This window comes from Coffea arabica, chromosome 10c (genome assembly GCF_036785885.1).
Source record: "Coffea arabica cultivar ET-39 chromosome 10c, Coffea Arabica ET-39 HiFi, whole genome shotgun sequence".
NCBI classification, from domain to species: Eukaryota; Viridiplantae; Streptophyta; class Magnoliopsida; order Gentianales; family Rubiaceae; genus Coffea; species Coffea arabica.
The window spans coordinates 48985017-49012078 of NC_092329.1; the positions used below are offsets into that span (position 1 = coordinate 48985017).

At 36.8% G+C, this 27062-nt stretch overlaps 5 protein-coding genes and 3 non-coding genes across 10 annotated transcripts; 2 read left to right on the top strand and 6 right to left on the bottom strand.

Moving 5' to 3' along the window:
* Positions 1-1185: 1185 nt before the first annotated feature.
* LOC113713299 (uncharacterized) lies at positions 1186-1821 on the bottom strand. Its single transcript, XM_027236993.2, has one exon. It carries the CDS (start codon positions 1819-1821, stop codon positions 1186-1188), a length of 636 nt encoding a protein of 211 aa, XP_027092794.1.
* A 2273-nt stretch (positions 1822-4094) lies between these two features.
* LOC113713468 (replication factor C subunit 2-like) lies at positions 4095-10829 on the bottom strand. 2 transcript variants are annotated; one of them, XM_027237195.2, is made up of 12 exons: positions 10686-10829; positions 10482-10560; positions 10266-10345; positions 8689-8808; positions 8485-8554; positions 8339-8412; positions 7777-7897; positions 7599-7661; positions 6820-6879; positions 5046-5171; positions 4884-4967; positions 4095-4392 (listed from the first exon to the last, which is right to left on the bottom strand). In XM_027237195.2, exons 1-12 carry the CDS (start codon positions 10727-10729, stop codon positions 4288-4290), a joined length of 1026 nt encoding a protein of 341 aa, XP_027092996.1. In that variant the 5' UTR covers positions 10730-10829; the 3' UTR covers positions 4095-4287. The 2 variants fall into 2 exon arrangements, with proteins under 2 accessions (XP_027092996.1, XP_027092997.1); XM_027237196.2 differs by lacking the exon at positions 10266-10345 and having other exon boundaries at positions 10686-10767.
* A 1468-nt stretch (positions 10830-12297) lies between these two features.
* Positions 12298-12370, bottom strand: TRNAF-GAA (transfer RNA phenylalanine (anticodon GAA)). Its single transcript has one exon. It is a non-coding gene; the product is annotated as a tRNA-Phe (tRNA).
* A 178-nt stretch (positions 12371-12548) lies between these two features.
* TRNAF-GAA (transfer RNA phenylalanine (anticodon GAA)) lies at positions 12549-12621 on the bottom strand. Its single transcript has one exon. It is a non-coding gene; the product is annotated as a tRNA-Phe (tRNA).
* Positions 12622-13927: 1306 nt separating this feature from the next.
* Positions 13928-14000, bottom strand: TRNAF-GAA (transfer RNA phenylalanine (anticodon GAA)). Its single transcript has one exon. It is a non-coding gene; the product is annotated as a tRNA-Phe (tRNA).
* Positions 14001-16085: 2085 nt separating this feature from the next.
* Positions 16086-16983, top strand: LOC113714168 (uncharacterized). Its single transcript, XM_072069834.1, has 2 exons — positions 16086-16600; positions 16635-16983. The coding sequence occupies exons 1-2, from the start codon at positions 16162-16164 to the stop codon at positions 16913-16915; spliced, it is 720 nt and encodes a 239-aa protein (XP_071925935.1). The 5' UTR covers positions 16086-16161; the 3' UTR covers positions 16916-16983.
* A 2902-nt stretch (positions 16984-19885) lies between these two features.
* LOC113714475 (cyclin-A1-4-like) lies at positions 19886-24171 on the top strand. 2 transcript variants are annotated; one of them, XM_027238322.2, is made up of 11 exons: positions 19886-20321; positions 20982-21351; positions 21437-21573; positions 21925-22017; positions 22213-22346; positions 22526-22601; positions 22679-22755; positions 22839-22878; positions 23233-23382; positions 23497-23631; positions 23820-24171. In XM_027238322.2, the coding sequence occupies exons 1-11, from the start codon at positions 20091-20093 to the stop codon at positions 23889-23891; spliced, it is 1515 nt and encodes a 504-aa protein (XP_027094123.1). In that variant the 5' UTR covers positions 19886-20090; the 3' UTR covers positions 23892-24171. The 2 variants fall into 2 exon arrangements, with proteins under 2 accessions (XP_027094123.1, XP_027094124.1); XM_027238323.2 differs by having other exon boundaries at positions 22526-22553.
* A 113-nt stretch (positions 24172-24284) lies between these two features.
* On the bottom strand, positions 24285-26749 carry LOC113714473 (uncharacterized). Its single transcript, XM_027238321.2, has one exon. The coding sequence runs from the start codon at positions 26563-26565 to the stop codon at positions 24418-24420; it is 2148 nt and encodes a 715-aa protein (XP_027094122.1). The 5' UTR covers positions 26566-26749; the 3' UTR covers positions 24285-24417.
* Positions 26750-27062: the final 313 nt, after the last annotated feature.

Sequence of the window (27062 nt, forward strand, 5' to 3'; positions counted from 1 at the left end):
AAAATGAAAACAAATTAAGGTATTAAAATTATATGACTGCTTTCATTTTGTTTTTTTTTTTTTTTTTGGGTAAGCTTTAAGTTGCATTTCATCCTCTTTTAAGTTTTGTTTATCGCCACTTTACCATCATGACTAAGAGCCAAAATTGATGGTAAGATGTTTCATATGAGACTATGACTAATGATTTCCGTACCATGCATGGTCCAATTTCTTTCTTTTCCACCTTTTTTGTTTGTCAAGTCTATATGCCGACACATATATCCTTCATTGGCACCAAAAAATTTCAAATTAACCTCACTTTTTTGTTCTAATTTATCATAGTTTGTGTGACTGTTGTTGAAAACTTTTCGTAGTTTATTAACCGAATGCTGTTGACCATGCAATGGTATATGTTAAACGTATATCACTATTTTCTTTCAACAAATCTACACCACATTTTTAATGCAAAAAGAAAATTACTGCTTCATTAATTAACTTAAAATACATACATACATACATACATATATACCTAAACCAGAATGAATATAGAGAATGAAGGAAGGCAAATAAAAAAATGTGGCCAGCCATTAGGGTTTAGCGTAATTAAACCCATTAGTTGTTCTGCTTTTGTAAGAACATAAATGATTTACTGTCTTAATGATTCGGAAAGTTGAAACTCCAGACGTCCAGGAAAGTTGTCTCTATCCGGAAGATATATGTACACATATACCATCAAAGATTCAAAACTACCATCATAATATTGGACTTCAAATTTCAAAATACCGCCCTTTAATCACGGAGGAAAATCTTCTTCCCTGCCTGGCAAAATAAGGAGCCTTGTCTTACATATTAATTGTGACAACATCAAACTTTTTTCTCTCTTTATATTTTAGGATGGCAAACCATAACAATATCTATAAAAAAAAAATGAAGAAGAAAGGAAAAGACCATTACAATAATCATTCTTCATACCTTAATAAGATATTGCATGGATTTGTATTCATGTGCACGTTAGTACATGAGTTTGGTAAATGAAAATTCTATCCCAAAGTTTTACTACGAGTAAGAAACGAAGTAAGTGTGACGTTTTTAATATGCAATACTATACATGGAAACTATTAAGACCTTAATATATATCCAATACTGATCATATGGGATAAAAATGCTCCCCACAAGTACAATGTATTTATTTCTATAATTCTTCCTCTAAAATAGCCCAAAGCCAGCCCACTCGGCATCGTTCACCGGCCGGGGTGATGACCGGCGGGATGAAAATGAAGAAGAAGATGGAGAATCCCAGAAAGGAGACATGGACGCTCTACTTGAAACTGACCAAGGGGACAACTTTCCAAGATCCGAAGCACAGTCAGGGTCGGACTTGGACTCAGGTCGGACCTTAAGCTTGTGCTGCTTCTTTGTTTTCTTTCTATCATTCTTCATGCTGATGAGCAAAGGAGATGTTGGAAAGCATCCACTGGATAATACATTCTCGGGTTGTGCGACAGTGGAGTTGTCGAAATGGTAGCGCTCCGAACGGGTTCGAGGAGCGGACGGAAGGGATCGGGTACGGGGCTCCGCCTGAAAGTAGAATCCGGCAGGTGGAGGTGCAAGTTTTGTTGGGGTGTCAGGCAATGCACCACAATCTGAATTCTTGTTTGCTGCGTCCTTTAGTTGTTCCTGCAGCTGCTGTCTGAGAACAAATGAAGGACTGCAATGAAAAGATCTTCTTTTTTGTTGATGTTGTTCGGGTTGTTGGAGTTGGGCCTTTGGGACTCCGGGTCGGACCTCCCACTTGAATGGAACAGCCCCTGGCTTCTTAAATGAATCATCCACCACGGCCATACTACCCAAAAAGGCGATTGGGAAAATTCCCTTTTTTCCCTTTCTCATGTGCTGAGTGTTGAACTCTATTTATATAGAGATGGAGAAAGATTGGGGAGGGATAAGGGTCATGGTCATCATGATAGGCATAGTCTTGGCTTGATTAAAGGCGTTGGAGGTGGGGTTGGTGGACCTTTAGGGTATACAATTTTAATTACCAATTTGCATTTGCTTATATAGCATGCATGGACTTTTCAGTAGATCGGTAGGTGATTAATCCTTTGTTTGTTTGTTTCTTTTCCCTATTCTTGATTGATGATCATATGAAGGTGATGTGGTCAACCACGTGCTTGTGTTTTTCTTTATTTTGATTTTGAGTGACAACAGAAAATGTATGCCTGGATAAGCATGGATCCAAGAATAACATAGGATTGTAATTTTCTGAAGTTTTTGTAGAAAATATATTGTAACAATTTGATTTATGTGAGGTAAACGATCACCTTAGTATTGACTATGAAGAAAGCAAGGATGATTTATCCGGGCAAACGTGTCTCATATGGAATAAATAATAAGTCATTTTTTAGTGATTTTGCATTATTTTGTTGAACATGTCAGTCAATTAATTTACTTGTATTTTCCTTCTTGACTGGTAAAATGCTCCTTTGTGGAAAAAAGGGGAGATCAATGATAGCAAGGTCAAGGTGCTTAGGAAATATGCTTGATTGTTTTAGAGACGATTGCATCACCTCATACTTGGAAATAAAATGATTTAAAAAATGCATGAACTCAAGCTTTGTCTCAAGTCACATACACACCCTCATCCATACAGGAGTTATCAATGCCGTATTTACCGCTATGTCTACGTATACAAAGAGTAATTTGAGCTATTCCAATTTTTTTTTTTAGAAAAAAGCTATTCCAATTTCAAATGATGTAATTTATATGGGTTAATTCCACTTTATATGGGTTATACTTTCATCCCTAAAATATAGAACTTATTCATTTTAATCCCCAAAGTGTGACACTTGTTCCAATTTAGTGTCTAAAATATATCCACTTAGGCGTAAAATCTATCTCACTACCTTAATGAGTGGGACAAATTTTATGGTTTAGGAACTATAAATGTATCCACTCAGGCGTAAAATCTATCTCACTTCCTTAATAAGTGGGACAAATTTTATGGTTTAGGAACTAAAGTGTGTCAGTTTTAAATTTAAGGACTAAATTGGAAATTTACGTATAGTTGAAGGGTGCAAAGTGGAATTAACCCTAATTTATATCCCTAAATTGCACCTCAAATTCATTTAGGTAATGACAAGGAACTAAATATGCAGAACTGTGAGTACATCGAATCATCATAACTTTACCATAGGGCAAAGATTTCGCATATGAGAGAGAGAGAGAGAGAGAGAGAGAGAGAGAGAGAGATTCCAATTTTGTGGTAGCTAAAGAAAAATAGTAAATAATTGCTAGAAAAGATCTATCCACCTAAAATTAGGTGGGTGTCATGGGTAAATTCCAATTGCAAAGTTTGAAATTTCGAATGTTAGTAGAATGGTATCAAGAATGAAAAAGCACAAACAATGGAACTTCGTACTGCTGTCTCAATTAGTATGTCCGTTAAATGGTCCCTCAGCAAGATGATTGAATTAAACGGTGCTTAGGTTTGAATAAAACTCACAAAGTCAACTAATATCATAAGCGTGGAACCTAGAGGAATGGGAAATGTATAGTTGAAAGACCTTTGTACCTAACAAGTTAGACTAACAGAATTTGCACAGTTCTATTCAAAGTTTTCCTATCAGTTGCAAAAATTTTACCATAAATTAATTGTTCAGGAATTTCATCTCAAGTGGAGGAGAAATATGCTCTTTTGGTAGGAAGGGATATTTTTCGATATTTTGATAGTTCAGAAGGCAATATATGGACGGAGAATCATTCTAGAAGAGGCCAAAAATGCATTCCACCAGAAAAATGAAAGCCGAATTTACCTTTACCTGTTGATTGAATATAAAATGCTTAACCGTGTTTTCCTTCCTTTAAAGACCATCTACTGATCAAACAGTTCTTGGACCAAACATATAGAAAAAAGAAAAATGAATTTAGCAGCAATATGAGCTATTTTTAATCCTTTAAATACTGCAACTCAGGACCACCAAAGGCCAAGACATTTTTTTTGGTTCAGTCCTGCATTGTGGGAACTGTAAAGCGTTAGCTTTCACATATCACAATGACTAACATGATGACTGGAAACATTTTGGACCTTGCAAAATTTTGGATAATGCACGAGAGTATTAAAGAGGACAAGTCTCCAGAACTATATTAAGCAAGCCATAGGGTTACAGATAACAAAGAGCAGCAAAACCATCATTAGTAAAGTTAATGACACCAAATATTTTAGACAAAAACTGGAAAACAGAAAAGGGCACCATAAAATTTAAAATGAGCCTAGCAGATCTAAATGTCTTAGCCATCTAATTCTCATACCTAACTCTCATAACATAATTCTTGTGGCAGGTTACAAAGTGCTTGCATCGTTTTGCTGGCCACATCCAGCAGCTGCAAATATTCATCTGCTCCATCAACAAGACACTGAAAAAACCACCAGACAAAACATGAGTACGAGTCAAAACTTGTACATGTTCCAGTGTCAACTCAGAGCAAAAGGAAAGGGGCCAAGTCAAAGAGCCAAAGTTATGGAATTGTGTGTTGAGTTATGGTTGGTTCTATTGTGGGGAAAGTTGATACCATAAGCAAAATCAAGAAATCAGTGATACAAGCCCCATGCAAACAATATTCCGGTAAATTGCTCACTAACAATGAAAAGCATATTCGACATGCACAGTTCCATATTAAGGCTACCAATACTGCACTCTCAGGTCAATAGTCCATAAAACCAGCATGAAAGTTAGAGAATTCCACAAGTTTCTGCATATGAAACTGAAACTGAAACTCAAATCCTGGAAATTGTACGAGGAGTCCAAGTAATTGGTCAAGGGATATTCCTTAATACTGTTCTATATAAATCCAGACAAACACTTGAGCATTTTGAAAATTTTGAATTGACTGATATGCAAAAACACCTTATCTGCTTCGCCCAATTTCTTGCATATTCTTGCCTTCTGTTCATCTGATATGTCATCTGCCTCAACAACTAAATCGAACAACTGGAAGAAGCATCACATCAGTATCTAAAAAGTAAAAATAATTGGTGTAGATTTTGCTGCATGCAAATAAAATGGCACCTGAGAGAGCATCTGAGAAACTGGATATCCTTCAGCTATTACATTCTTGACTTCCTTGTCTGCAAGGTCAAAATTACCACTTCTGCAAGCTGAATAGAGAGCCTGAACAACATCCTCAGGAATAACCTGAATATTTGCCAGACAAAAGGGTCAAGCATGTAGCAGGCACCATAGACCACAGTAGAGAACTCTGAACGAAGAAACAGTAATCCGATATTTCTCCAATCTAAATTCAATGATGAAGAGTACAGTAAGCAGGACTTTGATCAAATTGTCCTTCCTTTTTCCATCATTCTCCAAGGCCCTGCATGCTATCTCTTTTTTGGGGTATTTGGGATGGGGTTGAACTCTACAGGATGTACCTTATAACCAGAATCACAATTTCCACAAGAAAATATCTTTCTCCGACATCAAGGAGGCACAAAAGATCCTAAAAGCGTGTCGTACAGATTATTGCAATAAAAATGCTAATTCTAGGCAAAATCTAAAGACATCACAATAGCCCTTAGAGAGCAATTAAAATTTATAGGAAGCTTAATGGGGAAAAGAAGGCCCTTGAAAATTTAACCATGCGAAGGACAACTTCACATTTCCTATTTGCCACAACAAAAAAGAAAGAAAGATCTAAAATCAAGCCATCGCTCAAGCTCATGCTGAACTTTGGCCATTTTACAATAATGGCATGAAAGTTACATGTAACAAAGCTAACTCCATATAGGTGGAATCTTGTAAAGCAATTCAATTTCAAAGAAAATGGATAAAAGATTTTGACAAAGCAGTGCCTTGAAGTTTTCTTTCAAATTTTGGAGATCATATAGATGCTTGTTGAGCATGTTAAATAGTGGTATCAACATCTCCTATAACTTACTTCCAACCACCTTACAATTCTCAACTTATAGGTTTTAAAGTCGAAGCTATTTTTTGGGTTGGTGTCTTGCAAAATCCAAATTACAGCTGGGTAGTTATTGTTTCTGGAGACTGTTAATAACATTAGGTTGACACCTCAAACTTTATTACATGCTTCTTTTGGACATTTTCCAACACCACCCATTTCAAATGCTTAAAGAGCAGATGATATTCTCATGTTCCTTGCCAAAGGCCCCAAAAAATTGGAAGTTAGAATCCCCTTTCTCCCTCCTGCATCAGTAAAGGCCAAAAGGACATTCCACAGCCTCCACCAAACCATCAGGACAGGCAATCACATGTACAAGACTACCAAACAATCATAATCGTATATCCATGATTTAACAACACATACTCAGTTGACAGGGTCTGCATATAAATAATGAATATTAAAAATTTTACCTCCTAAGAAAAAAGTCAAGCAAACGTCAATGACAATCAATGTGTCTTTCATAGTACTCAATGTGTCTTGTCAAGGACAGAAGACAACTCTAACAAAGCTTTCAACCATGCATCTGAGAACAGAAGGGTACATATTGCCCTAGTACAATGCAGCACAAACTAAAGCGCACTAGACAACATGTGAAAGATAAGAGATGTAAGATTTATCAGGATTAGAACACAAAAAGAAGACAGATTTTAGGATTAAAAGCCAGAACCAGATAAGTTAGATGACTCATGCACTGTAAAAATATGCAACATAAGAAATCAGCCTTAGCAGACGAAAAATTAGTTGTTGTAGCCACTCAACAAGAAAACTAAAGAAATATTAAAGCCCTCAGACACATTAAAATCTGAAACCCATTCTCTCTTACCTTTTCAAAGACGCTATTAGAACAAACACTTGACAAGTCTATAGTAACCAACTTACCCCAGAAACACTAATTAAGTCTCTGGATGAAATAGAAGATCCAAACAAGCGAGCAGCACTCTGCAACATTCCAAAACAAAAGAACAAGCCCATTACAAATGGAAGCTGATTTCAGTAAAAACATGGCAGATATAAGCCATTGGCCAAAAGAATCACGATTATCACGATTGTAATCCCCATTAGGTAAGAAAGATGGAAAATCTCGAAAGAAGATGAGAAAACCTTCAGTTAAAATAATGAAAGAAATATATTAATTATGAATAAAAAACATATTCAGCAGGAGTAAAATCCAAAATTGGAAAATGCTACATATAATTTTTCTAAGTGCATGTAAGTAACTTTAAAGAAGCTAAAAAAAATAGAAATTGAATAGTAAATGGTACTTCCATATACAAGGGGAGAATAGGAAGAACAGGAAAAGGCTGAAAACAAGAAAATTTAGGAAACTATAAATAAGTTTGAGCAGAACACCCTGGTATAGCAAAATAAGAAAAATAAGTAACACATGCCCCAGGTTATGGGCTGATGCAATCTATTAATATGTTTGACCTTTTACAGTAACAGATCTCCACTTCCTCATCAGTGTGAAATCGCTCTATAGCAACCTCACATATCACCCACAAATTGAACTTAAAAAATGCACATTGATTTAGCAATCTACCAGTCTCAAAGTTTTCATTTGGGGCATTACTAGTTTTCTGGCACTGAGAATACAGCGCTCCTGAGTACCAATGCATCCATACATGGTAATTCATGCTCATTGTTAAGAATGAACCCACCTGTAAGTATGTTATAGCCCTACGGAGATCTCCTTGTGATATAGAACTTAATGTTGCAAGAGCCTGCAGTCAGAACCAGTTCATAATTCAATAAGATAAATTCAAGGAAAATACAAGAATTTACTTTATGCATAAGCAGGGAAAGTTTATAAACAGCATTGCATGACTAAACCCTCACATCTGAATCAAGACTAAGGCCTTCCTCTTGGCAAATGTAGAGGATTCTGTTGTTCATAATATCTTCCGTTAGTGGCTTGAATCTGAACTTAGCGCATCTAGAAGCGAGTGGTTCAATAATCCTACAAAAAAAATATATTTCAAATGATTAATTACCAGCCAAGAGAGTGTACGGTTCATAGGCTACATATATTTAGGGAAAGCATTCCTTTTCCAACAATAACATGCCAAATTCTTCACTTTATAGATCCACTCCTCCAGGAATTGATTTTTACAAGTTTTTCCATGGTAAACACTGATTTGAAGTATGCCAGTATGACAATTATTGAATTGTACTGCAAAATCATGATGAATAGAAGAAGCGTAAATAAAGCACAAAAAGTAAATCATCAAAATTTACAGTTTTCAATCTATGAGTATATTGGCTGCGCAACACACACACACAGGGGAGGGGGGGAGAGAGTGAGAGAGAGAGAGTCTGACTGGCTGACTCATTGGGTGACTGAGAGATAGGGAGAAGAAAATTTGCAACAGTTAAATGAAAAATATTTAAGGGAAGTAACCTGCTGATGTAATTACAAATGAAGAAAAATCTTGTAACTTTTGAGTATGTTTCCATAGTACGTCGTAGGGCATTCTGCAAACAAAATGGTCTCTTGCGTCATATTACAACAGATCATAAGTAATCAACAAAAGCTAACATACTTGCCTGAGCATCTTCAGTCATTGAATCTGCCTCATCAAGGATTATGATCTTGTAAGGGGGGCAAGGATAGCCTCTAAAGTACAGAACGCATTTAGTGGAAGACAACCAAATGAACATAAATAAGCTTAGAGTAAATCGAGTCATAAGACAAATCAGATTAAAATACATACAAATGCAACGGCAAAGAGAAAAAGAAATTATATGTACCCTTGACGACCAGAACCAACAGCAACTGCAGCAAAATCTTTTATTTTAGTTCGAACGACATTAATTCCACGGTCATCACTAGCATTTAGCTCCAATACTCTTGATTTATAGAGTTCAGGCCTGTGAATGAAGATGGTTGAGTTCAAAAAAAGACAGATGATAATTCAGGTCGTGATTATTTGGTACACAGAACCAACATTCTCAAGGAACCAAGCTGGTTAAAGTTTTTTTGACTAAATGTATCATATCAATGTGCTAATCAGAGGATAAAAAAAGCATCTACAAGTTTTCACATAAGGCGAAGGAATATCCCAGCAAAGACATAATTTGCCACATTTAAATTGGGATCATTAATTAGTTTAACAGCACATGGAACCTATTCTGCCCAAAGAAAACTTAAAAAGGAAAGAAGGCCAAAACTTGACACTGTGGTTATGCTTCCATTGCATTTCATTGTAAACCATCCACAATATGCAAAGGATCAAAATACCTAATGACTTTATAGTAGATGGAAGAAAGGACATGTGCATTTCTAGAGAGGTGCCTTTCCCCGGCCCCACTATCCCAACAGAGAAAAAAGGATAATACTTAAATTGCTACATTCACCACTGAACTCAGGTATAATTTGTAGAGGCAAATGTATTATCATTTTTCTCAAAAAACAACTAAATTCTTAAGTGTTAGAGCATTTCTAGTTATTCTACCCATGCGTGTGTCAACTACCAATCTTCATGCAAATACATGATTTACATGCTCATAAGTTTATTGACAAGCTCAAAAGACACAGAGCAAAGTTAAAGCAGGACAAATACACGACAAGACAACTTCAATGAGCAATACACCGAGAGGCATGAACTCTCAACTTTTCCGGTCACTAAACATCACTTAGATTTTGGCATTTTCTTTTCATTCACTACTTAAAAGCCAATTGTTCTTAAAATCTAGATAAAACACAAATTACCTGCTAGTGTTGGACGCTTAGTTATTAATTTATTAACTACTTAAATTTCTCTTTTCTTTCGTGATCATCCTACACTTGCTCAAATAGATATTACGAAAAAAAAAAAATTTTTTACCACCATAAATATTAGATACAAGTTTGAAGCAGCTGAAGACTTTCAACAGACATATATTACACTCATAATTTAGCTGGTCCAACATTCTCTAAGTTCACATCAGTGAGATCATTAGCAGCTACACATATATTAGCCACGCGACTCCAAAATCTGAAAGCGAAGAAACTAACACGTCAAGAAGAATAACGGTATCACCATTAGAAAGAAATGGAAGAAAATTAGATTTATATTATCTTCTTCATTTGTTACCATGGAAGAAAATTTCATACTTTGTTTCTGAAATTCAAGTCATTCACAATACATTTGCCGCCTTGACTGATATAGTTTAAAACCAATCTCTCTCTCAATTTCTACAATTTTCTTGTTTCCACATTCAAATAGAATATAGCATAAATTACAAGCAATTAAGCTGACAGAAAATCAAAATGAAATTTTTAAAAAGGACCAAAAAAGGAAAAATTTAAAAAAAAGGGATTTCAGCAAAAGTAATTAGCTTCAAACCCGAAAAGTTGATGAGCAATGGCGAGGGCCGTGGTGGTTTTGCCAGTGCCGGGAGGTCCATAAAATAGCATATGAGGGCACTATATTAAAAAATTCAAAAAAAAATTACAATATTATTTATGAAGCAATCAAAGAATATACTTTCAATCTAACCCTAAAAGCAATGATAAAATGAAAAGGAATCAAAATTAGCTAATGAAATTGATTGAAATTTACATTGGCAGTCTCAAGAGTGTTGGTTAGGACTCGAACGACCTCGTCTTGGTGCGCCACATCCTTCACTTGCTTCGGTCGACTGCGTCAATTTATTACAAAAAATGTTACTCAAAAAAAAAAGAGCAAAATAAAGGTGTAGCTACTGAGTGTGTGATTTTGTGCGTGTTTTGAGAGTGGAAGAGAGAGAAGAGAATTAGTTGTTACTATTTCTCAACCCAGGGCTGCGAGGTCTGCAGCAATGGCGCCATCTCTGTTACTTCCTCTGTCAACAAAAGCTGGTTCTTATTTTCCCGCTTCAGCAAGGTCTACACTCTTGCCCACTGTGCCTATTTTAAGTTCTCCTTTATATTGCTGTTTTTTTGTTTTTTTGTAAAAACATATACATCGATTTAATATATATACAATAAAAAAAAGTAACTAAAAAATTGTGTGCATAAAAAAAGGATTTCTAAAAGAACTGAAGTTTGAATTCAAGTACTAAACCCCTATTTAATAATTTAATTTAATATTTAAATTTAGAATGCGTGTGATAAAATTGAAATTTAAAACCTAGAATTTGAAAATTGAAATCTGAAATCTGAATCAATTAAGTTTTAATTATTAAATATTAAATCTGATATATTTGAATGTATTCATATTAAATAATAAGTGAATAGTTTATTACTTATTTTTTAAGATTAGGTTTTGTTTGGAAATTTCAGTAACACTTAATTTGTTCCCCTTTTAATTCAACGAATTGCTAGGCTGATTTTAATTTAAACTTGGATTGTGATCACTTTTAGTTGCAGCCCACTTGTAGGGTTTTTTTTTTTTTTTTTTCTTTGCTTTGCTTTGTTTATTTGTTTCCTCCATCTTTTCCCCCCAATTTTCAATTGAGCATTGCCAACTTTAGAAAATTTCGGATGTTTCTTGCAAGTATTTGCTCGTCTTGGAACTCTTAAGCAAAGATGTCTTGATTATGTTATGCAGCTCAGGCCCCTAGCAAGTGTAAAAACAAGAAGAAAATTTTACATTAATTTTGCATTACTTAACAGGCAAAATAGTCAAATTCCTTTTCATTAAAATAGTGAGATATTAATTTTATTTGCTTTGTTTTCAAACATGTAATTCATCGATAAATTTTTTTCAAAGGCCTTTTTCAATTTCCAATTCACATTGTTACTCCAAGGGACATGAAATTAATTTCATGCTACAACGCTTTTTTGTCCTTTTTCTCCTGCGTATATAATCTCTTCCTTAATCATCTAACCCTGTCCCCCTGCCCTTTCTCTCTACATCCATATGTATTTGTATCTTTTTTTTTTTTTAAGTTGAAATTTGTTACTAGTTGCTAGCCCTTTTTGTCCTTGTTGTACAGACACAAGAAGTAATAATGGCATCGAAAATTGAGCTTTTGTTTAGAAGAGGATTAACATATACAGTTGAAATGCTAGAAGAAAAAAATGAAGTAAACGTCAAAATTATTTTGTAACTTGTAAACCCTTGATCCAGCCATTTTCTAGATATATAAACAACTAGCATCCAAACCCCTTACTACCATCAGATTTTGATTTTTTTTTTTTTTTGTATGTATATAACAAAGGATTATTAAGCACCCTATTTTCGTCCAATTCAATTGTTGTTGTGTTTGGATTTTTCAAAACACCCTAATTTGTTATTTATTACCTTAGTTTTTTTTTTTTTTTTGGAAATAGTGGTGTCAAAATATTCTGATTCTCAGACAAAATTTCCAAAAATTTGGAGGAAGGGAGGCAGTTGTTAACAATTTCAGGGAGGAGTTCACGTAATGAACTGCAGACTTGATGTAGTAGTCATATGCGGTGAGCGTGGATCGAACACGCGACCTTCAGATCTTCAGTCTGACGCTCTCCCAACTGAGCTATCCCCGCGATGGTGCTGAAGGAGTTTTCAAACACTATTGAAACAAAAATACTATCCAAATCTCTGTTCCCCCGAATTTGGAGGAGGGAGGCAGTTAGCAATTTCATAGAGGAGTCCAGATAATGCACAAAAGGATCCATCCGGTAAGGGTTAGATTCTGAGTTCTGACTCGATGATGTAGTTAAATGCGGTGAGCGTGGATCGAACACGCGACCTTCAGATCTTCAGTCTGACGCTCTCCCAACTGAGCTATCCCCGCGATGCTGCTAAAGAGGTTTTGTAAAATTCTACCCTCAGTCTTTGTTTACAGCGCCCTTCCCTGTCCGAAGTCCCAACAAAAAGACTATTGAAACAGCTTGGACCTGGTGCTGCAGCATTTATCAGAAATCTCTCTGTTTCTTGTGGTGATTGGAAGCAAATGATGCTTTCGCTTATTTCGACGAGTCTTTTAAACCAACAGAAAAGTTATACATGAAGGTAACTCCAGATCAGTATGTTGATCAGATGATTTCCATACTCCAAAGGATTGTTGAAGGTACATCATCCACATCGACTTGTTGGTTTCCATACAGCAAATCCATCCACTGCATTCTGCATTTGCTCGGTACGGGGAGATAATAAAGATAGACGCACTAAAAGTAAAAAATGTATAGCTTAAAGTTAGATACACAAACTCATCCAACACAAGAGATCGATGCTCTTTTTATGACTCCCTCGAATACTCCTAGCATGATTGGATGCAGTTTATAAGAACTTGTTCACCGGTTATGACATCAATGTCTAATTAAGATGCTATGGACGTCCCATCACTTTCTTAAACTGAGAGAAAGTAGCAACAAAGTTGATCAATTCTCTGAGGAACACAGGAAAGCATTATAATTGGAACGTACCAGCAAGAAGTGCACAATCTAGACCTTCAAATAGACAGATGAAAGTCAAGAAAACGTTAGTTAAGTGCTTGAGGTGAGCCATCAACTAGAATACGAGAAAATAGATTGACCTTATTCCCGGAAGAATTCTTCAGAACTTTGGAAAGAATTTATATTCAGAAGCCAAGCAATAATTTCGTACCTATACAAAAACACTGAAGGTTGTAACTCAATCACTAGAGATAACATTCAGAATTTGAATACACAAGTCACTATAGTAAGCAGCTATTGCCAAATAGCTCAGTCAAATGAGTCCAGATAAAAACCTGCAAGCATACTCAGTGATTAAAAAGCATATTTCAGCAATGTAAAAAGCACATAAAACACACAAGAAACTGTAGGGTTTTACATTTCTTTAGCGTGTTTGGAAGATTAATTTGCTCCATCACAAAATAACCGTGTGAGTTTGACTAGGGAGAGTGTTAATTAAGAGTTGAAAATATTTAAAAGAAACAAACAATGATCAAGAAGTTGCATGCCTAGAAGGATGTAAAAACTCAGTCATGGAACTCCGGAAGAAAGTAAAAACAAAACAAGGTACTTCTGAGAATCTATAACTATATGAGCACTCTCAGCCAAACCCGCGAGGGGATCCATCCAGTAAAGGGTTAGATCCTGACTCGACAGTAGTAAAAATGCGGTGAGCGTGGATCGAACACGCGACCTTCAGATCTTCAGTCTGACGCTCTCCCAACTGAGCTATCCCCGCGACGATGCTGAAGAAGTTTTGTAAACCTTTACTGTCAGTCTCCTCTGTGAGGAATATCTTTTACGGACTGCAGTAGTGTTTACCGCAAGGGGGCCATCTGCATTACATAGTCGCAAAGCATGTAAACCTTCAACTCTGGGGGTTAAATTCTTTAGCACCATTTCATCAAAAGATTTCATTCAAATCTCATTTTCCATCACTTCAAATAAATGGCAACTCCAATAGCACAGGTTCGGTGCTGCTTCAAAACAGAAGGATACAGCATCAAAACGCTTGTTCAGTTTCTCGACGTCCAGCATGAAATTATGAAATAGAGGGACCTCACTTTGAATGTCCATCATGGAGTCCAATACTCAGATTTTTCTTTACTTCGAGACATTGGCAAATATATGGGAACATGAGTTCTCTCCCTTGACCACCAAACTAGTTCTATATTATATATAAGATTAAATCTTTTCCATATTAACATTATATATTCCATGTTGACGCGTGTAAAATTTGATATTCAAATTCAAGATGAAACTATAACGTATATGCTGTCATGTGTAACAAAAATTAATTCTTAAATATCACTCGTTACGCTAGAGAAAAATTTTGTGCTATTGTTTAGCTAACTACTACAATACTCTAATTTCGTAAACTTTCAAAAAAGTTGATGAATAGATGGGTCTGTTGGTCGGATTTGTGAACTCAATATCTAGCTAATTAAACGGTCTACCTGTAGGGGCAATGTTTAATAACTAAGGTTCCATTTGATAAAACTGAATCTGAATTCTGAAGTTTGAATTCTGAAATCTGAACACTGAAACAATTAATTTGCTAAATTTTAAGCACTGAAAAAAATATATGAATGTCTGAATTTTAATGCTAAACCTATTTATACTGTTTGACAAGTATTTATAGCTGAATGCTTAATAAGTTTAATTTGACAATTTTGCCCTTATATCCTTTCATTCAAAAAAGAAATAGAATCTATGATTTAATTAGTTTAAAATTGTTAGGTATGAAAATGACAATATTTATTTTTAAATCAAATTAATATAAAAGATGAAATATATTATATGAGGACTATGGAGAAGATGTGAAAGTCATTAAAAAGGGAGAAAAGAGAAACTAAAAATCGTTAGATAGAAAATATTAGATTGTTTAATTAGATAAGAATTTTGAACATAATTAACAAACAATGGTAGATTTGATAGATAAGATAAGGTAGTTGAAGTAATTTTATTGATTCTTATCAGAATTAAGCATTCAGTTAGGATTTTTGTGCTGAAAAAAATACACATAGGTTCAGCACTGCTTAACAAGTTCAACAAATAGATTTTCATTTATCAAACACTCAAAACATTTGAATGTCTGAAAAAATTCAGATTCAACACTTTTTTATGTTATCAAACAGACCCTAAATTTGGTTTGCTAACCATCTCTGTTCATCTTCCCTCACCTCCCCCCACCCTTTCTCTCCTCCATGCCATCCAATTATTCAATTGCCAAACCTGAGTCTCACCCTAGTGCTGCGTAAAGAAAATAAAAGTAGACAGTCCACAAATCCATTCTGAATTTGGATTCAAGGAAATAAAATTACTACCAAACTTTCATTTGCTTTTTATTACGAATTTAGGTAATTAATATCAAAGTGATTATCGTAATTCAAATTAATATTGTTTTACCAGTACAAAATTTTAACTCACTTAAGTAGCTCTTAGGGGGAAAAAATTCCCTTTGAGAAACAGTTGTACAGACTTTCTAGTAAATCTATCCGACTTTCAATTCATTATTTGTGGTCAACATTCTATCCAACCACATTCGGTAGATGTTACCTAGGAAACACCAGTTATTATTTCGTACGTTTTTAGCTAGTTAATTATTTCCTTTTCTATCCAAAAACGGGAAAATAGTTAATTATTTTGTTTTATATCGGACAAAAAAGAAAAAAAAAAAGGAAGTTTGTCGACAAAATAAGAGAATTTCCTATTTTCCCAAATAACAAATCCTAACGCAGCCTAATAACCCTATACATATTATAAAGAATTAAGGATATATTTTCTTCATAAATCAGAATCCGAATTGTATAAGGATTTCCAATTCTGCAAATACAAAACCTAACTCAGCCCGATTAAAGCACTTAAATTTGTCATCAGGAGCCGATCAAAGAATTACGATGACTGCTCTAGTGTGTCGAAAGAGATCTTTCTTGGAAGCTATTCAATCGCCGTCTCCCCTGCCCATCACCAAGAAGCTCCGCTGCTTTTCCCTGCCTCATCCCGTTCAGGTTTCGCCGCAGCAGCAGTGGCCAACCTCGCCAACCCTTCTTGATCGGCTGATAATTGCTTTTCCTGACATGGATCGTGAGCTTCTTGAGAAAGCAGTGGAAGAATGCGGCAGTAGCGACTTGGATTCCACTATTAAAAAGCTGCATGAGCTTCGCCTTGGATGTCAAGCAACCATGACGAGAGATGTTTGCACGGCGAGCAATATTCTTCCGGTCGATGGAGCGGGATGGGTGGAACTGTTGGTGCAGGAGATGATGAAAGCTACGAGCATAGAGGATGCCAGATCCCGTGCCACGAAGGTCTTGGAGAGCTTAGAGAAATCCATCAGTGCCCTGTGCCCGTGTCCGAGCCGATGCAGCAGAGGTTTTTGACAAGGAACAGATTTCGATGAAGGAGAAAATTGAATGGATTGTGAAAGAGAATGGGATTCTGAAAAGGGCTGTGGCCATCCAGCATGAAAGGCAGAAGGATTACGATGGAAGAAATCAAGAAGTGCAGCAGCTGAAGCAACTGGTGGCTCAGTATCAAGAACAGTTGAGAAGTCTTGAGGCGAAGAATTATGCCTTGAGAATGTACCTGCGCCAGGCTGATCACCAAGGCAACTCTATGATCCCTGATCATTGTAATCCGGATGTCTTTTAAGTTCATATTGTGAAGGAGTTATTGAGTTTCTCTCAATTGATTCAATGTTTTGATCTTTCAAGAAAAAAGTAAACAATGACAATAATTCTACTATTTGTTTTATTTTTTGACATACAGTAAAAGAGTGATTTGAAAAAGTTCTTTGATAATTAATGTACATGATAATTTGACTGTTATATGCCTCCAAGGACAGGCTCAAAATTTGAATTAGTCCTTCAAACTTTGGTTGCAGCGGAATCACAGTGGAAAACACACTTTCTTGCCACCCAAATCCCTCTAACCTGTAACGTTTTCATAGATTCCATTTGTTTTGTGCAAGATTGATATAATCTATTTGCACGAAGGTTTAGATGCTTAACTATTAGATACAGCACACATACAAGTATATTAATTATAGAATTAATATTCTATACGCTGACGGTGTATACATTTTCATCATTGGATGCATGACACACAATCCGAATTTGAATTTGAAACTCAAATTTTGTACACGTGTCATGCATCCAACCGTGATAATGTATACACTGTCAGTTTATATAAGATCTATTCATAAATATATTTAACATAATTTTTCTCATAAATTCAAATATAATTATTCGAGTTTTTGTCTTTTGCACAAAATACAAATACGTTACCTAACATCTAGACGCTGCATTTTTTTGTTTGTATGCAAATTTTAGGACAAAAGAGTAATGATGTGTCTATTTCAAGTTAACTGGCAAGTCACAAGGCATGGTATACTATTCACTATGACCTAACTAGCAAGGGCTGTTAGAAAAATATAAGAAGAGGAAGGGATAGCATGATATTTTCTTATACTCTCAAAGAATATATTATGTCTTGTTGTTATCAAGACATTTTTCGTGAATACATTTTTCAATTGTTTTTTTACTTCATATATATCAAATCGCTATAGTAATTTTTCTACAAAAAATCCACAAAAATGCAATCCAAACAAGACTATTTTCCCCTAAATTACTAGCAAATGAGACATAGGAGGTTAGTAGTTCAATTTGAATGCAGCTAATTCAAAAGCCTTATTGTATTGTTTCCTTTTTCCTTCTTTAATGTGGAACACAATGGCAAGATTTATTTTTGCTCCTTTAATCTAATTAAGTTTGTAAGTACTAATGAACCTGGAGTTGAATATCTTATATACTTGGCAAGCTTTATAATTGTTTGGATAGGATAGGGTATTATTTGAAATATTATTTGGAATAATTACTGTAGCACTTTTTGTGATGTGATGTATGTGAGATAAAAAGATAATTGGGAATATAAAAATGTGAGTTGGAAAATATGTTTATGATGCAAGCAAAATATTATTTGAGATATTTGTGCTATCCAATCATAATTGAGAATCATTTCTATAATAGGGCCAATAATTGAGAAATTTGGTGCTGGTTATCTGTATCTTTTCTAACATTGATGTTGGTTGGATTTTACGAGAGGCAAATAAAGCTACACGTAGATTGACGCCTTACACTAAAACGGTGAACTTGTTCAATCTCCGCGGCATTCGTCTTCAACTTTGTTCATTAATTTGTGCTGATGATGAGCGTGATTTGCCTTCCCTTGGCTGCAAATAAATATTTTTTGTCCTTTTTTCTCAATTCTTTGTTATGACGCCCAAAAATACCAAATTCGTGTACTAAAATTTCTAAATTGATGCAATAGATTGATTGGTCTCTATTTGTTGGTTACTTAAGATTATAAATTATTAAGATCTAACAACCTATAACTATAAGAGCTTATATTAAAGTTATAGACGTTTTCTCAATTCCTTATAAACACTCGGCTTTAGCTTTTAATTTTACAGAAGTTATTTTCTTCTACTCCCAAAAGCGTGTTTGGATTGTAAATTATTTGAGATAATTTTGTGGAGAAAGTATTCTAGCGCTTTTTTTATATGATATATGTGAGATAAAAAAATAATTAAAAAATGTATTGATGATGCAAGCAAATTAGTGTGTGCAAATAAGACGTAAATAAAGCGTAATAATTTATAATCCAAACATAGGAAGAGTTTTGGCCTATTATCTTCTGATTTCCATAAGCAATTGAAAGCAGGTCAAAATGGCTTTGGCCGGGTGAGGATTTTAAGAAATTTTATGCCTACTAATGATTATTTTGTTAAAATAAAACTATCAAAATAGAACGGACGAGCAAAATCATAACTTCATTCATGGGTACAACTTTTAATAAGGCAAAAAAACTTCGACACACCACCCTACCTCACCAACGTCTAATATAGCATATCGCATATTGTAAGAGGAAATGTGTCAAAACTTGGAGAGCCCTCCACTTAAAGGCTTTAATTCTAGTTAATTTACCAATTAAATAGACATATTATGCCATTAGTATGGTCAAAAAATTTGAATAATGTAATTAAAAAGATAATTCAAAGCATTTGCTAATCATTAAGTAGATATTTAGTCATTATATCCTTATTAATACTCAGCATATATAGAATTTTTTTTTTCTTTTTTGTTCCCTAATTAGCCTTCAAATTGAACTGGACTAATGTCAGTGAGACTTTCAATATCCTCTGCAAAAGTGCCAACTCGGTAATATATGTCGCTGACACGATCACAATTCTCATAACGTTTTAAAAATTCGAATTTCAAAATCCTCAAATTAAACAAATTAGAAAAACTAAACAATTTCAAACCCTCCCTTGCTAAAACGACAGCTTCCCGTCTAAAACAACACAGACAAACTCTCAAAGGTCGATCATGCTTCCGTATAATTGGTCAGTCACTCTTCAACCTGTCACCCTTACTCCCCAAATTCAAACAATTGTAGAAAAAGTTCTTCTGGGCCCCACTCGTCGTCCGCTCCCAACGAATACCCAAGCCTGTTGATCCAACGGTCCAGATCTCTTCTCAATTCAAATCAACCCCTTTTCCCCGCCTCAAAAGCATCATCGATAACTCATTAAATAACACCCAAATATTCCCTTCCCCAAAATAAAACACGCACGACACGCACTAATCTCTCCTTATTTCACCCTCATCGCTTTCCTTCCCCAGAAAAACACGCACAACACACACTAGACTGAACGGAAGCCTCTGTAAATTTCTTACTCAATTTTACTTGGAAAGAAAAAAGAGCACCAAGTTTTTCGTGAAATTTCGTTCTCGCCACTAGAACGAAATTGAGTTGAGGGGAAAAGATGTCGACGGCGGCGGGGCAGAACCAGAGCCGGCGGTTCACGTCGTCGACGGCGTCATCGTCGGCAAAGAGGTCTTCCTCGTCGGACAATGTGGGGAAGATGGTGGCGTCAGGGTTGCCTTCTCAGCAACATTTGGCCAAGAAAAGGCCAGCTCTTGCTAACGTCACCAATCAGAGGGCACAGGGGAATTTCAGTAATAACCGAAGCACGCTTTCGGAGCCCTCCAAAATTGTATGTTTTTATGGGTCTTGGATTTAATTTTCTGGGTTTTCTTTTTCTTTGAGTTTTATGGGAGTTTCTTGGGTTTGTCCTTAGTCTTTTTGGGTTAATTTTGATAAGTTCTGATTTTTTTTGGGGTTGAATGTAGGTGAACTATGTGCAAAAAAAAAAAGGAACGTTGATGAATTATGGAGTGAATTGAATTGGGATTGTAGAGAAGATTTATTAGTGTGATTTTCTGTGAATTAAGGGCAAAGAAGGAAGGTTGTTTTACCGTCTCTGGTGTCGCGTGTAATTTAGTCTGCAGAAACTTGTATGATGAAGTTTTTCTCCACATTTGTCGGGAAAGATGTATAAATATCTTTGCTTTTATATGACTACAAAGTGTTTCAGTTGTTCAATGCGATCATGAGTAGAGTGTACAACGATTAGAAACTAATTAAAATTATTCGCTTTAGTATCTGCTTTTTTGGTCAACTCCTTTTCCTTGATTTTGTTTCTTGATGTTTGAGCATATTTTGCTGGAGGTGAAGAAAATGTACATATTGATTAGCAGCTGTTGACCATAACTACGTCTGTCAACTCTCATCTTTTCTGGGTCATACTGCCGATAAAGATATGCAGATCAAGAAAAGACAGTTTATCTAATATTATGTGTTTTGCATTTTGAAGGCACCATGTACTGCTAAAATCGTGAGCATCAAGAAGGGGGCTCCTACGAGCAATATTAGTAATGCAGGCATCTCAGCGGCTACTCTGCCAGCTTCCTCCTTTATGAAACCAAACATAGTTGCTTGCAGTAAAAGTGCATTAACTGATGCAATTCTTCCTGCAATTGCGGGCCCTGTCCCTTGCAGCATGGATGTATCCCCAACACAATCAGAGGGACTTTCTGTTTCGATGGACGAGTCAATGTCTACTTGTGATTCCTTGAACAGTCCTGAAGTTGAGTATCTGGACAACAATGAAATAACTGCAGTTGATTCCATAGAGAAGAAGGCATCAACCAAACTCTGCATCTCTGATCATGTCCAATCTCCAGGTTGGATTTCTTGATTGTGGTCATGAGAAATTAATGCACCGCTTTTGTGGGGTAGCTTAAGCAATTACTGTCTTGATCCTTGCAGGGATTATATGTAAAAGAGAGGCACTTTCAGAGGTGGTATCAGATGATGACATAATTGATGTTGATGACAATCTAATGGACCCACAGTCATGTGCAACCATAGCCTGTGATATATACAAACACTTGCGAGCATCTGAGGTTTGAAATTTTTCTTTGGAAGCAAATAAAGACGTAAAAAGATTCAATGTCAAAGATACTTGTTTTACTTAGATGCTTATGCTGGACCCTTAATTGTTCATTGGCATGTTTCATATCAGCTATTTCAAGTTAATCCTGTACTCTGCAGTAATATGCATTTCATGAGCAATTGGCTTCAATATAAAATTCAACTTTGATAAAACCATTTGCCATCTCTTCAGCTTTAAAGACATATTATTTATAAGAGAACTTTTTGACATCTCTTCAGCAACTGACTTGAATATAAAATTCAATATTTTCCTCATAAGCCACTTATGTCTGGTTTCTTATTCTTTCATTATGCAATTTTAGGTGAAGAAAAGGCCTGCTATAGATTTCATGGAAAGAGTACAGAAAGACATTAATGCCAGCATGCGTGCAATTCTCATAGATTGGCTTGTTGAGGTAATTTTTTTTTATCTCGATAACCTATTAGCTTATGTTTCTCTTGTTTCCTCAGTTCATGCATTAAGGGGAATGAGTTGTCTAAATAGCGAATAACTACATTGATCGTTATCTATCATGCATTAAGATGTTTCTTGGCCTTTATATGTTTTGTGACAAGAAAGTGGCTCTCTTACAACCTTTTCTTTATTATAGGTTGCTGAGGAGTACAGGCTGGTTCCCGAGACATTGTATCTTACGATTAACTACATTGATCGTTATCTATCTGGCAATGTGATGGACCGACAAAGATTGCAGTTGCTGGGTGTTGCTTGCATGATGATTGCCTCGTATGCTAAGACATCATGGCCTTCTCTTGTTTTATCTATTTTATTTGGATCTGATGCACTATTTGATCAAGACCCGTCCTATCTTTTCTCCATGTCATTTTGCTGTAGCAATTATACTGTAAGTGCATAATGCAGCCTTCTTAATCTTTAACTGAGGAAACTATGCTTAATTTTGCCAGGAAATATGAAGAGATTTGCGCACCTCAGGTAGAAGAGTTCTGCTATATAACTGATAACACATACTTTAAGGATGAGGTTTGACTTTTATTATGATTTGGCTTTTATTATGATTTGAAGTTCTAGAATTCCTCTAAGCACTGTCTATTCTACAGGTTTTGGAAATGGAATCTGCTGTCCTGAATTACTTGAAGTTTGAAATGACTGCCCCTACAGTTAAATGTTTCCTAAGGTGATGATGGTTACGCTTTATACTCAAAATTGTTATTAAGCTGATCTTGCTATTAACTTTGCCCTATTTGCACTATTTTGAAGGAGATTTGTTCGTGCTGCTCAGGGTCTGGTAGTCCATGAGGTATGTCGTTATATTAAAACAAGTTACAATATTTTGGATGTGGAATTTTTCTATTGAATTCAGCTTATAGTTTCCCAACGTATAGCTTATTTGAACACCTCAAGTGATACGAGCAGAGTTATTAACTGTCAAATGGTTCGTTAGGAAATTCGAGCAGAGTTTCTTAACCCAGAAAACTTTCTCGTTCATACTTGTTAAATTATTTTTGGATTTAAGTAAAACTCAGCTTCCTTGCACCCTTACATGTATTTTGCACCAAAGTTCCCTTGTACATTTCTATTCCATCAAATTACATATCTTTTTGTACAACAATTACATTTCTTTCTTTTCTGTGTGTGCCCTTTATGGTCGCAGGCTCAGTCACTACAGTTGGAGTGCTTGGCCAACTACATTGCAGAGCTATCTCTTCTCGAGTACAGTATGCTGTGTTATGCACCGTCACTCATAGCAGCTTCTACCATTTTCTTGGCCAAATACATACTTGTCCCTGCAAAGAGACCTTGGGTATGTTATTTTGAGCGAAAAATAGAGTACTTACAGGTTGTCTTACAGATACTAATTTATTGACTCGTAAACGTCTTCTTCTCTGCCTGACTTTTGGTACGTTGTCTGTTACAGAACTCCACATTGCGGCATTACACTCTGTACCAGCCCTCTGATTTGCATGACTGTGTCAAGGCTCTGCATAGCCTTTGTAGCGGCAGTCACAACTCCAGTTTACCTGCAATCAGAGAAAAATACAGTCAGCATAAGGTGTGCATGTTTTTTCTCTCGCAACAAGGTTTTTGTTTCGCTTGCACAAAAATAATGCTCGTCTGATGATGTTAGTAAAGCGGTAGGATAGAACATTCACAACAAATATAAGCCAAACAGGGATGAAAATCTGTGTATTTGCATAATGCTGCCAGGCTTTTTGACTGATATTCTGTTTTCTGAATCAGTACAAATTTGTTGCAAAGAAGTACTGCCCGCCATCAATACCTCCGGAGTTCTTCCAGAATGTGAGCAGCTAGCTGAGAGTGTAACATTTAACCGTTCAACCATCCGTTGGACGAAATTTGAGTGCATTCCATCACACTCATTAGTCTCCTTTGCAGATTCTCGGATATGATTTGTGCTCTGATAATCTGGCATTTTTCATGGAAAGCCAGCAGGTGCCTTGTACCGATGCTATAATCTTTGTTACGAGTACCAAACAACTTGGTCCAGATTTCTTTCTGACATCTGATGTACAGATTAGCCATATAATTGCTTCTTGAGTAATGCATGCCCCTTTCTTTAGAGGGTTTGTTAGTTTGATTGTCTTCTATGAGATGAAACTCATTCCTGCAAACAAGTGGAAAGATACCAACTGATCCCTCCATGAGTCATTTCCAGTTTCCATATTGCAGCAAAACATGAAGTAGTTTAGGACAACAATCTACTTTATTGTAATGCACAATCAGTACATCATTGTACTCATCAAAAACTAGAACAAAGTGCTAAGTGCTAGAGTACAGGCTTGATTACAAGAAAAGCACTCAATGAGAACACTGAGGTTTAACACTGAGGTGCAGAGTACAGGCTTGAAGAGTTGGGGCTTATATTGAGCCAGTGACAATCCTCGAAAGAACATGTTGTTCCGCCATTAGGCCGTTCAACATCATCATCCTTCATGTATGTGGAGCCCCATGTAGGAGTCCCATCTTCATATGAATTATGTGTTAATCTGCGAATCCCAGAACCGTCTGATTTGATCACAAATATGTCACCATATGGCTGATAGTGATGGGGATTTGATATTGGTTCAGCTGACACCCCAGCATAGTCTGAGGTGAACACAACATACTTGCTATCTGGACTGAACCACGGGTGGTTCGTCCGCCCGCCCGATCCACTCTGGATCAACTTGTGGAGCCCCGTTCCATTCGGATGCACCATAAACAATTCAAAGCTACCCGAACCCGGATTTTCTCGGTCTGATGCAAAGGCTATCCACTCGCCATCTGGGGACCAGTTACACATGGTATCGGACCACGGACCCTCCGTCAACCTAGAAAGCCCACCCGTTTCTCCTTCCAAGGCATCCATTATGTACAAGTTCTTGTGCCCGGATCGGCCCGACCGGAACACGACCCATTTTCCATCGGGCGAAGCGGATGGAAATGCATTATTTTTTCCTCCTCTAGTCAATTGTTTGTAGCTCAGATTTTCGTCATCAACATTAATAGAGATTATGTCCACGTCAGTGCTTTCACTGGCAAATGTGGGTCCCGCGCTGGTGTAAACCACCCCTTTTCTTTTCCAATCCCATGCAGTTGAGAAAGCAGTTCTTTCGAAAACCTTCCGCAAACCCGACCCATCACTATTTACCACATAAACACCCGGGAACTCCACAAACGCGATCCGCGATCCATCGGGTGAAAATGAAGGGAAATTTCCGTCGATCCGGAAAAGGGTGATCTTTTCGGACAACGGGTTCTTAAGGTTCTCAAGTATCAGGTTGGTACTCTTGTGCCCATTGCTTGACCCTCTACATTTATGGTACCCGACCCGACTTGAGTCCGGAGAGATGAACGGGTTCAAGTGGTGGACGTTGGGCGATACGGGTCGGGTCAATTCGACGAATTGTTTCGAAACGACGTCGAACAGCTCTATGTGGCGAAACGCCGAATCGGGTCTTCTTGTTGCCACAGCAATAAAGCTCTCATTAGACGTCGAAGCTGCAGGTGTGAACACGTGGAAACCCGGTGGGGTGACTCGCTCAGTCACCACCGAGTCAACACCGAGTTTTCGGTTCTTCAGAATACTAGCCTTAAAAACGCTCCACCAACCATCCTCGCACCTCCGGTGGAAGTAGAAAGTTGAATCATCAGCCCAACTCGGCCATCCACCGTGTTCAACCACCTTGACTCGGCTTGACCCGTCCCGGGTAAGGAACAGATAAATATCCGTACCGAGTTCCTCAACTTCACCGCCCCACCCCTTCTCCCCATACGACGCCACCGCAGTCCAGACCCCGGAAGGCGAAACTGCTGGACTAAAATCCGCCACCCCGTACGGCGTCAACCTCCGAGTCGACCTGGTCTTCAAGTGGGTAGAGTACACAGCAGTCCAACTCGTCCGAGGCACACCCGGGTTCTCATGAGTCGACACGTAAATCAAATACTCACCCACCAGAGTCGGCTTATCCTTCATCGAAACCCGCCCATCAGACTCCTCCAAACCCACCAGAGGGAACTGAAAACGAGTCAGCTCGCTCCGAGTTGGCTCAGATGGGTCTTCCTCGAGAATTGCTCTCGATCCAGTGTGCTCGCGTCCACGGTAGTAAAGCGAGTCGAGAAATACATGCGAATTACCATTTCTTTCCGTAACATAAACGAAATGGAGAGGAGGAGGAGAGACATCAGCCGGGGTCCAATCAGGTGCTCTGAAGAGCATGGAGACTGATGAGGGCGAGGGAAAATAGCCGTTGAAATTAACGGAAACTCCATCAGTCAGCCGAAGTTCGTTAGAGCTAGCGGGTGCGACCCATAGTGGAAGAGAATAGATATCAAAATGATAGCTTGATCTTCCCAGAGTAGCAAAGACTATGCTGCTACTGCGACTGTATGGGCTGTCATGGAACGCCGATACAGGGAATTCCAAAACTGCAAGAACAGTGAAGAAGAAGAAGTAGAAGAGGTTGAAGGGATTTGTGGGTTTCATTTTATTTTCTGTCGTCTGATTGTGCTTCAAGTAACCTAACGATGGACGGGCTTTGTATCATCATATCATATATGTAAAGGCAATTGCTAAGGTAAGAGCTGACGATCGAAGGAGTTCAGTGAAAGTGAGTGATTAAAGAATGAGACGAGGGACCAAATTGAGTGGTGAGTTGTCGTGAAAAGGTCGATTTTTATCCGAATAATATGTTTGTATACTCGTGCCACGTCTTTGTCTATTCTTCTTTACTTCTTCTAGCGTCTTCTCATTTACACTTTTTTTTTTGGGGTTAATAAAAAAACTCCTATAAGGTATAGCCAGTTTTGTATTTTATCTTCTAATATTATTATTGTTTTTTTCTCACTTTATGTCCTTGGTCAATTCTAACATTGTGTAATGGTGACATCAAAACAACATCTGTGCCTCTAAAAGCTAACTATGATAAATTATCTTAAAGTATAACTTGTTTTGCACCTTATATCCTAAGATAATTTTTTTTA

Coding starts and splice junctions, on each gene's coding strand:
- LOC113714475 (XM_027238322.2), top strand. CDS start 20,091: ATGTCGACGGCGGCGGGGCAGAACCAGAGCCGGCGGTTCACGTCGTCG. Junction 21,574..21,924: donor AACACTTGCGAGCATCTGAG/GTTTGAAATTTT, acceptor ATGCAATTTTAG/GTGAAGAAAAGGCCTGCTAT. Junction 22,018..22,212: donor TCATAGATTGGCTTGTTGAG/GTAATTTTTTTT, acceptor TCTTTATTATAG/GTTGCTGAGGAGTACAGGCT.
- LOC113714473 (XM_027238321.2), bottom strand. CDS start 26,565: ATGAAACCCACAAATCCCTTCAACCTCTTCTACTTCTTCTTCTTCACT.
- LOC113713299 (XM_027236993.2), bottom strand. CDS start 1,821: ATGGCCGTGGTGGATGATTCATTTAAGAAGCCAGGGGCTGTTCCATTC.
- LOC113714168 (XM_072069834.1), top strand. CDS start 16,162: ATGACTGCTCTAGTGTGTCGAAAGAGATCTTTCTTGGAAGCTATTCAA. Junction 16,601..16,634: donor GAGCTTAGAGAAATCCATCA/GTGCCCTGTGCC, acceptor CCGATGCAGCAG/AGGTTTTTGACAAGGAACAG.
- LOC113713468 (XM_027237195.2), bottom strand. CDS start 10,729: ATGGCGCCATTGCTGCAGACCTCGCAGCCCTGGGTTGAGAAATA. Junction 5,172..6,819: donor ACTTAATTAGTGTTTCTGGG/GTAAGTTGGTTA, acceptor GCAAATATTCAG/GTTATTCCTGAGGATGTTGT. Junction 4,968..5,045: donor TTTCTCAGATGCTCTCTCAG/GTGCCATTTTAT, acceptor TGCTTCTTCCAG/TTGTTCGATTTAGTTGTTGA.